This window comes from Cyprinus carpio, chromosome B11 (assembly GCF_018340385.1).
Source record: "Cyprinus carpio isolate SPL01 chromosome B11, ASM1834038v1, whole genome shotgun sequence".
Lineage (NCBI taxonomy): Eukaryota > Metazoa > Chordata > Actinopteri > Cypriniformes > Cyprinidae > Cyprinus > Cyprinus carpio.
In genome coordinates, this window is record NC_056607.1 from 21,956,262 (window position 1) to 21,966,328 (window position 10,067).

A 10,067-nucleotide genomic window follows, 5' to 3' on the forward strand; every position below is an offset into this window, starting at 1 on the left:
TTAATCTTTTTGTATTCTATCTATTTTCTTTTCATTTATTATACAATTATAAAAAAATACCTCTAACACTAGCTTGCTCTATTCTTTTTCTATTCTATCTGTTTTCTTTTTATTTATTATATTATTTAAAAGCCCTTTCTACGTATACTGTGTTTAGGCTAACTGAGACTTGTTATAGCACTTATATATCATTGCTCTTTTGTTGTTTTTGATTGCTTCCATTGTTCTCATTTGTAAGTCGCTTTGGATAAAAGTGTCTGCTAAATGACCAAATGTAAATGTAATGTAATGTAGTTTGTTTGTGTGTGTGTGTGTGTGTGTGTGTGTGTGTGTGTGTGTGTGTGTGTGTGTGTGTGTGTGTGTGTGTGTGTGTGTGTGTGTGTGTGTGTGTGTGATTTAATGTTTGGCTGTGATGCTCAACTTTTGCTTTCCAGAGACAACTGACATGATGACAGTGAGTAAATAATACAATTATGCTTGAAATGATCTTTAAAATGAAGCTCAAAGGGAAATTAAAATACTGTCATCATTTACTCACCCTCAAGTCGTTCCAAACCTCTAAGAGTTTCTTTCTTCTGCTGAACACAAAAGAAAATATTTTCAAGAATGATGGTACCCAGACAGCTGATAGTATTGGGGGAAAACACCATGGAAGTCAATGGGAACCAGCAACTGTTTGGTTAAAAACAATCTGTAAAATATCTTCTTTCGTGTTCAGCAGAAGAAAGAAACTTGCACAGGTTTGGAACAACTTGAGGGTGAAAAAATGATGGCAGTTTTCATTTTCGGGGCAACTGTCCCTTGAATATTTGAGAGATCTAAAAATTCTTGGAGTAATGACTAGATGCCCTATAATAACCACAGCTCATTAGTCTCGTGTTCGGCTGTCTTTTGCAGAATCAGCTTCCTGTTGTTGTCTTAAATCTCATTTGCGTTCCGTAAGGGAATTTTGTGAGAGCTTTCAGTTAGTTTCAAAAACCCTCTGTAAATGACTTTCCGCTGAGAATGGATTGGCAAGGAGACAGTGGCCTGCAGGAAGACCCCTGACTTACTTTACGTCCCCTCTTCACACTCTCCCAGACACAACTGTCAGCTGCGAGCGTCATCGCCAGCCCGGGATCAAACGTGCTGCCGCCTCCTGGACTTCTGGGAGAGTTTGTTATTCATTCCTCGGGTCACTATTGTTGTCCCTCCGACTCCACCGATGCGGCTCTGCAGGAAACGGTTTCAGGTGGGTTGTTTTGAGCAGATGTGTTATTGTATCTGGTCTGATCCAGGAAGAGATGGAAAAACCAGCTTTTGTCCTTTGCAGGAACATTGTTTTTCTTGGCCAAAGTGGCTGATTCCAAAAGGACAGCTGATATTAAGTTCATTAAATACCTACCAGTATGGATGCCAAGAACAGCCACTGACAAATCTCTCAATGAGATCATGAAATAAGGCCAATCGAGATGTTTGACGGTGGTATGCATTCCCTGACAGTATTTGGTGTGATTTATGAGGGAAGGAGGAGCACTGGCTGTCTCTGGAGATCTCCGCAGGTTCAGCGTGATGTACCGTTAACCTCTGGAGCTTTACTGGGGAGGGTCCGGAAAGAGTCACGGCATTGGAAGTGTGTCTTATAAACACAGCTCCCGCCCCGAGTCCTGGCAGAAGTGTTTACATGTCACCACCCACAAGTGTAACCTCTGACCATTGTCTTTCATAACAAACCTTTAGTATCACAACCGTCCTAAGGTCTGTCTCATTCCCACAACTGGAGCTCAGACATGCATAACAGCAGCTACTCCCGGGCCACTCTGGGACTGGAGACCAAAAAGATCCACAAGGCGAAGAAGGGGAAAGGCTGCGGCTACTACATGAGAATCGTCTTCTTCTTCTCGTCTCTGATCCAGTCCCTCATCATCGCCAGTTTGGTGCTCTTCCTTGTGTACGGCCAGCCAGAGAAGACGGCCGAGGAGAAGAGAGTGGAAGATCTGGAGCTGGCCTTCAACAAGCTCTCTACAGACAACACCCAACTCAGAAAAGACAAAGCTGACCTCACTGGTGCCCTCAAAGCAAAGACTGGAGAGAAGGAAGCGGCGGATAAAGAGATAGCAAAGCTGAAAAATGACTTGAACTTAACAACGATCAAGAGCAGTAACTTGCAGAAGTCACTTGTAAGTCTTTTATTTGCTTGTACAGTGCCGTTCAAAAGTTTGGGGATCAGTACATTTTTTTTTTTTTTTTAAATAAGATTCTTGTGCTCATCCAGGCTGCATTTATTTGAACAAAAATACAGAAAAAAAGTTGAATTTTGCAGTTTAAAATAACAGTTTTCTATTTTAATTTACTTATAAAATATAATATATTCCTGTGATCAAAGGTGATTTTTCAGCATCATTACTCCAGTCTTCAGTGTCTTCACTGTAATCATTCTAATATGCTGATTTATAATTAATAATAGTTGGAAACGGTTCATTCTTTTGGGACCTGTGATACGTTTTTCAGGATTCTTTGATAAATAAAAAGTTAAAAAGAATAGTGTTTATTCAAAATAGAGTTTTTGTGTTACAATATAAAAAAAAAAATTTGTGGTCAGTAAATTTTTCTTCTTTTTTTTAAAGAAATTAATACATTTATTCAGCAAGGATGTTATAAAAAAAAAGTGTCAGTAAAGACATACTGTTAAAAAAAAGATTTCTTTTTTGAATAAATGCTGTTCTTTTAAATGTTTTATTCATCAAAGTATCAAAAAAAGAAGTATCACATTACAAAAAAAATATTAAGCAGCACAACAGTTTCAGCACACAGTTTTCATATCAGAATGATTTCTGGAGGATCATGTGACACTGAAGACTGGAGTGTTGGCTGATAAATTCAGCACTTTGTCACAGAAATAAATTCTATTTTAAAGTATATTAAAATAGGAAACCAATATTAGAAATTGCAATAATATTTCATAATATTTCTGTATTTTTTATCAAATAAATACAGCCTTGATGAGCATAAGATACTTCATTAAAAAAACAACAACAACATTCAAAATCTTATTGATCCCAAACATTTAAACAGCAGTGTGTCATCGTTCCAAACCTGTATGACTGACTTTCTTCTGTGGAACAAACAAAAAGATACTTTGAAGGATGTTGCCATTGTTTTGGTCAATGGGGCTCAAAATATTCATTGTATGGATAAATGAAAAACTGGAGACATTTTTTAAAATATCTATGGTTTGACAGCAGAAAGTAAGTCTTACAGGTGTGCAATGACATGAGAGTGTGCGAAAGTGGACTAAAGTTTCATTTTTGTCTTGATATTATAAAGTGATTAATCTTGAAACCCTACCAATAATTACAAGCTTGATTTTGACTGGCTGTTTTACAGGCTCTTTGTGAGGCCAGTAAACCAAAGGTTCCAAGCACTCGATTTCCTTCACCCCCATGTCCTCCAATCAACAACAATCAGAATAGTGAGTGCAATCAATGAATCACCAATTTCACAAAGAGACTGTCCTGTTGACATGGCTCTCTTTTCTCTTCTCAGGTGAAATAAAATCTCTAAATAATCTTCTGGAACAGCAGAAAGGTCTATATGAAATCCTTAAGAGTAACTTCAGCCAAAGGGTTCAGTATCTTAAAATGGACTTGGACAATGCAGTGAAGGATAAAAATGAATATCACAGCCAGGTGATACAACTGAGTCAAGAAAACACGAACTTGAAATCCCAGTTTGAAGTGTACACCAAGAAATGCAAAGAAGACTTTGCAGAGTCCCTCAAAGGCATCCAGACGGTCACAAGTGCCTTTCTGACCAAAATCGACAACTTCTTCACCAACTCGGTCACGTTTCACCTCACCTGCCCGAAACAGGAAGAGCAGATGGGAAGGATTCGCTCCAACTGCTCCAGCCTCTCTCGACAGGTGGAGGACAAGTTCCAGAGCTACCTGGACAACGTGGGAGCGAAGGTCGCCAGCATTCAGAAACAGAGCAGCCGGTTGGAAGTTCAGAACGCGGGACTGACTTCAGAACTGGACAAGTGCAAAGCGGACCGGGAGAAAGAGGCTGCGGAGAGCAACAAAAAACTGCAGGATGCCCAACAGAAGTATGACAATGAGCTGAAGCAGCTTCTCGAGGAGAAAAGCAGACTGAGAAACGACAAAGACCAACTAGAAGCCCGTCTGCGAAATGGTTAAACACAACAGGTGGGAGTTGATAAATGATGACGCTTTACACATCTGTAAAAATCTTCCATGGTGGCCATTTTTAGCCTAATTGCATGTTTGAAAGCTGTAGAGTGTATCGTAATGAACTCAAATCAATCTTCACTGTTTGTGTCCAAACCTGCTGGTGTCTAACCCCCTGGTATGGCCACACCTGGTAGGAACCCATAATCACTAAAGGTAAGTGGTCTTTATTCATTTGAAAGTCAGTATTCACTTGGCATTACTCTTCATTTGTTACATGCTACACCAGGGGTGTCCAATTCTGCTCCTGTGTCCCGCAGAGTTTATCACCAATCTGTCTGGAGATATCTACTAATCCTAAAGACATTTGTCATCATTCGCTCACCCTCATTTGTTCCGAACCTATGCAAATTTCTTTATTCTGTTAACGTGCAAGAAGACATTTTGAAAAATATGGTTCAACAAGCAGGTGATGGACCCCATTGACTTCCACAGATTGGTCCATCACAAAGACAAACGTTATTGTCACTTTAATTTTGCATCGGAATGTTACGTCCAGTCCTGATTCTGAAGGGCCACCTTCCTGCAAATTTTAGCTGTAACACACCTGCCGGGAAGTTTCTAGAAATTCTGAAGAGCTCGTTTAGCAGGTGCAGGTGTGTTTAATTAGTGCTGGAAGGTGGCCCTCCAGAAGCAAAAGCTGTCACTATGGTGGTACACCTTTGTACCTTATTTTCCCCTAAAGTGTTGTACCCTAAGGGCGCATATTATTACCTAAAGTGTAAAATATTAGTTTGGAAAGGTACTGCCTCCGGTACAATTGAGTGCATGTGATGATAAATGGCAAAATTATTTCTGGCAACTGACCACTGTATGTATACTTCACTCCCTCAATTTAGTTTGGAACAACATTCTCACAAAATTATTATTTTTTTTTTTTAAATTTGCCTAGAACAGATGGACATGAGATTGATCATTGATAACATCTGAAACAAAACATACAATACTTTGTGAAAAGTGCTAGATTACAAGTCACACAAAATATTAAACATGACGCAAATGTAATTTTAAAAAACCTCGACGGTAGCCAATTTTGAAGACCTTATCCTTTGTTTGGAGGACTTGTCTTAATTACCCATATCAGGAGTATCAGAGTGATCCAGAATGTCTTTTTTATTGTTTTCACTCTTTTCCGCAGGCTGAGTGTGGAGAAGGGAATGATCTGAATCTCAAGGCCAGACTCTGAGTTTCTAAGTGTCTTGTGCGCGGGAGTTTCCTGATTTTGAGTCTGTGATCTCTTTTGTAAATAATGTTGTCACTGTGGATCCTGTAAATGTACGTGCACTCTAATGTTTAGTTCTTTGTATAGTTGTATTTAAGCATCATGGGCTGTGAGCTTGCGTGACATGATGTAGCCTACTTCTGAGGTCTCAATCAGTTATTTAGAGTGGTGCAGACCTAAAAATGTAAGACTGCCTTTCCTACAAAGCACACAGTTAATATTAAATATAATCAGCTGTTAAATACTGAGAGAATCTGATTCTGTGAAACCTCCACGTGTGTTGTGATGTATATAATATTCTTTAAACATTAATTGTGCTGCAGTGATTGTTCGAACCAGTTTTAATGTCCTTTTTACTGTTTTTGTTTTCTAAATATTTTGTTCTTTTTAATATGTTGATCAGTCTGATTTGAATAAATAAATAGTCATAAAAATCAACTCCTGTTTTCTTTTCTTTTTTATTAAACCTGTATTTAAAGTTAAAACAAAAGTTAAAATGAAGGATTTTTTTACGATTTCTAGCTCACTAACCAAATATGTTGATCTCATATTATATATATATATAATTGGGCCGTTGTTATTAGAAAAATAATGCGCTTCGCATCGTGGCCACATCATCACCTCGGGTGTGCATTATTTTTCTAATAATTCAACGGCCCGGAGTCAGTTATTCCTTACACACACACACACACACACTTTTGGATGAATGTCATTATGAATATACAGGAATACCCTGTACAATATGTTAATAGCCAACTAATTGTTACTAATAACAACAAAATGTAAAATATTTAAATTATTAAACATGCACTCTGATGATACAGTACATACTACTATATTTAAAGATTCAGTTTTTGGGTGTGGTGTGTTTAATATAAAGAGGAATTAACAAAAGACAGAAAATTTGTTGATGCTGAATGTGTTCTGTACCGAGATTGGTAAATAATTTTCTTTATGCAATCTCTATTAAATTTATAACACCATTCTGAAAGAATCTATGTGTTCTAAGGCAGTTCCTTCTGAACATTTTGGCCTCTCACTCAACCTCATAAAGCAGAGCAAAGGCCAGTGAGATTTATGGGAGCTTTTTAACCCCACTAATCAGCAGAAACAACAGCACAATAGTGTCATGAATGAGAGGAAGGCAGGAGGTACAGCGTGCTGCGCACAGCTCCTGGCACCCTGATGCCGTCAAACGGGTGAAGAGTTCAGCAAGCACACATTAATATTTAAATGAATGTCAGATTGACAGGAGAACAAAGGGCCGTGGGGACCATTTCTGAACACCTCCTTCCTCAACAGCGGTACAGTTGAACACAGAGAATGCTCAGCTGCATCAGATCGCCGCCAGCGGCTTTGAGCTCAATGCGGCCAGAACAAATAAGAAATCCTCCTGCCAAGGCTAGTGTGAAGTCATCCGTTGCAAAACAGCCATTGGGAGGAAATTTAATTGTTTTTGGGGAAGCCGAGATTTGAAACTCTGCCTACTATATGCAATAAAAAAATGACTGATTTTTCTGGTTACAGTGCGCTCTTCTGTTGACTGTTTGGATTGATCAAGTCAGGTTTTTAGATTTTTCAACTACATTTTTTTGTAAAGATTTTAAACATTCTATCAGGTAAATCTGTTATCTTTTTTCAGTACTGCCCTCTAGAAGCTCTGTTTAAAATCTTTACACCTTTTGCAATAACTGTGTATAAGTCCCTCTGTTGTAAGTGTGAAAAACTGGAAATCAACATTATATACGTACGTGTGTGTGTGTGTGTGTGTGTGTGTGTGTGTGTGTGTGTGTGTGTGTGTGTGTGTGTGTGTGTGTGTGTATATATATATATATATTTTTTTTTTAGGGCTGTCAATTAATTAAAATATTTAATCGCATAATTGTCATGAGTTAACTCGTGATTAATTGCAACTTAATCACACATTTTTATGTTCTAAATGTACCTTAAATTAAAGGGGTCGTATGATGTTGCTAAAAAGAACATTATTTGTGTATTTGGTGTAATGAAATGTGTTTATGCGGTTTAAGGTTCAAAATACACATTATTTTCCACATACTATACATTATTGTTTCCCCTCTATGCCCCACCTTTTGAAATGCGTCGTTTTTTACAAAGCTCATCGGTCTGAAAAGCAAGGTGTGCTCTGATTGGACGAATTCCTCAAGCGTGTGATGGAAATGTTACACCCCTCACCATACTGTGATGACGTGTGTCCCGGCATGACAAGACAAAAACAATAAAACGTCTCAGGTTATTTATTTAACCATGGTTCCCTGAGTAGGGAACAAGACACTGTGTCCTCTAGGGGTCGCTATGGGGAAACGCCTCATCGTGACCCGTGTCTGAAGCATACATACAAAAACACCAACAACATGTTGGCCGGCGACAGCTCATGACATCACTACTGTTGCGACTTTAGTATAAATAGGTGCCGGGAGAACAAGTCATCCACTTCTTCACCTGAAGCTTGTGTCCGAAGCATGGCAAGAAACCTAGAGGTCACACAAGTTACATAAGGTTACATAAGTAACCTGAGACGTTCCCTTTCAAGGGAACTTCGAACTGCGTCCTCTAGGGGTCGCTATGGGGAACGGTATACCCATGCCACCATGCTGAAGGGAGTGCATGCCAGAACCATGGCGAGCACTAAGTACCAACTCTACCATAGCTATGGGACGTATAGACGGCTGTCAGTGACATTATCTCCTACGGTCAAAGGTCTAGGCTACATAGCCCAAAACTTACCTGTTAGGGCCAGAACTCCTGGGCCCGGCGTAGAGCTCAAGGCTTGTAATCAGGAATAGATTCCTTCAAGGGGATATGACCAAGAGCCTAGCATCATACTAAGTCTTGGCCTGTCACACAGGGGCTACCACTTGCTCTGCATGAGCTTGCTGAGGGAACTGTCTCAACAGAACCCTGGTAGCAACACCCTGTTAATAATAGGTATCCAGAAGATGACTGATTTGTCAACTGGAGTTGTGCCCAAGGTGCCCAAGGCTGTAACCAACTCAAGAAAGGGAACGAAGCTACTGCGTGTAACCCTTACCATAACAGGATTTTAGAAAAGAATGCAAAGAACTAGCATGCAAACTTACCACAGTGTGGATTTTAGAAAGTGCACAAAGCCTTCACGTGCACACTTACCATAACATGGATTTAAAAACCATTCTAGGGGGCCCTTGTGGAACTCTGAAAGAGCAGCCCATAGATGTAAATAGTGCATCCCACAAACGAAACGTTGCTGACACGGCTAGCAGTAAGTTACCCAGCTGAGGGAGCATAACACCCAGCTGTCAGCCGAGAGGGGGGCTCGACCTACAGCATGATCATTAGAAATCAGAAGGGTAAGTGTACTGCAAGCTAGCCAAAAATTCAGCACATCAGGGAGGCGGAGGAAGGGCCTAGTTCGCCTGATGCTGCCAGTTCCAGGTGCTCTGGGAAAACAGAGAACTCTCACGTGAGAGGAGAACTCCGAATTCAAAAAAGGAGTAGCATGCTCATAAGCAACCCTTTGATAAAGGGGATCACTGCTAATACTACCACGAGAACAGTCACGGAGCGAGGTATCCAACTCCTCAGAAGGAGAGAGAACTCGAGCGCTCCAAAGGAAGCACCATGCTCACAATAACCATCAATGGTGCGGGAAGCGATGCTTCAAAAGTGTGTCACACTGGCTGAGTGGAACCCAAGGTACCGGAGTCTAAACCAACTCAGAGAAAGGGAACAAGGCTACTAACACATAACCCTTACCATACAGGATTTCAGAAAAGTCTAGCATGCACACTTAACACTATGTGGATTTTAGAAAGTGCGCAAAGTGCTCAGCGTGCACACTTACCACCATGTGGATTTCAAAAAGTGCACAAAGTGCACTTAGCATGTGCACTTACCAAGCATGTATTTAAGAGCTTCCCAAGCATCTGTTCACAAATGCCTGGAAGTACTGAGCCAAACGGAAGAGGCAAGCTCAAATACAACCCTCTGAGGCAAGGGGAGCACTGCCTGAGACAGTATTACACAAGAAGGTTCTCGCAAATGCCACCTATACTTCCCGCTTGATGCCTCAGCAAGATGGGATATCCTGGTGACCAGGATGCCCCTCAGGGCGACCTAGATACGGTGTACCAGACAGGGCAGCCTGAAAGCATAAGCCCAGCCCGGACATCCAGGAAGTTTTGCAGTGTCGTGCCGGGGGCCTGATGATCAAAAAGGCTCCCGCAGAAGCCTGTGACCTGGCCACATGATCCAGGAAGCATGAAGCCAGAATCAGGGCTATCATACCAGCAGGATACAACATCGACGAGTGAGGTAAACACTGCAAGTTGAGTGCCTGGTTGCTGCATCCATCTGCACCCAAGAAAAAGGACAGAAACACACAGGTCCCAGAAAAACACTGCAAAGAAAGCTCGCAGATGGAATCACACAACCACCAGCACATATATACAGTATATATATAAACTGGATCATACTCACCCACCATGGTTCCCACGCAGAAGCCCCGTTCAAGAAACGACCTGAAGAAACCTAACCTCGGTCAGGTGGAGAGATGGTGGTTACAGGGGAATAAGGAAGGGGAAGAGGAGGCAGATGTTAAACCCTCTTATCTTGCCTAC

The 10,067-nt window shown here is 40.7% G+C and overlaps 1 protein-coding gene across 1 annotated transcript; it reads left to right on the forward strand.

The window, feature by feature from the left end:
* Positions 1 to 1,623: 1,623 nt before the first annotated feature.
* LOC109102470 (plasmalemma vesicle-associated protein-like) lies at positions 1,624 to 5,886 on the forward strand. The gene is made up of 5 exons (XM_019115811.2): positions 1,624 to 2,159; positions 3,367 to 3,451; positions 3,526 to 4,184; positions 4,364 to 4,382; positions 5,365 to 5,886. The coding sequence occupies exons 1-3, from the start codon at positions 1,770 to 1,772 to the stop codon at positions 4,173 to 4,175; spliced, it is 1,125 nt and encodes a 374-aa protein (XP_018971356.2). The 5' UTR covers positions 1,624 to 1,769; the 3' UTR covers positions 4,176 to 4,184; positions 4,364 to 4,382; positions 5,365 to 5,886.
* The last annotated feature ends 4,181 nt before the right edge of the window (positions 5,887 to 10,067 follow it).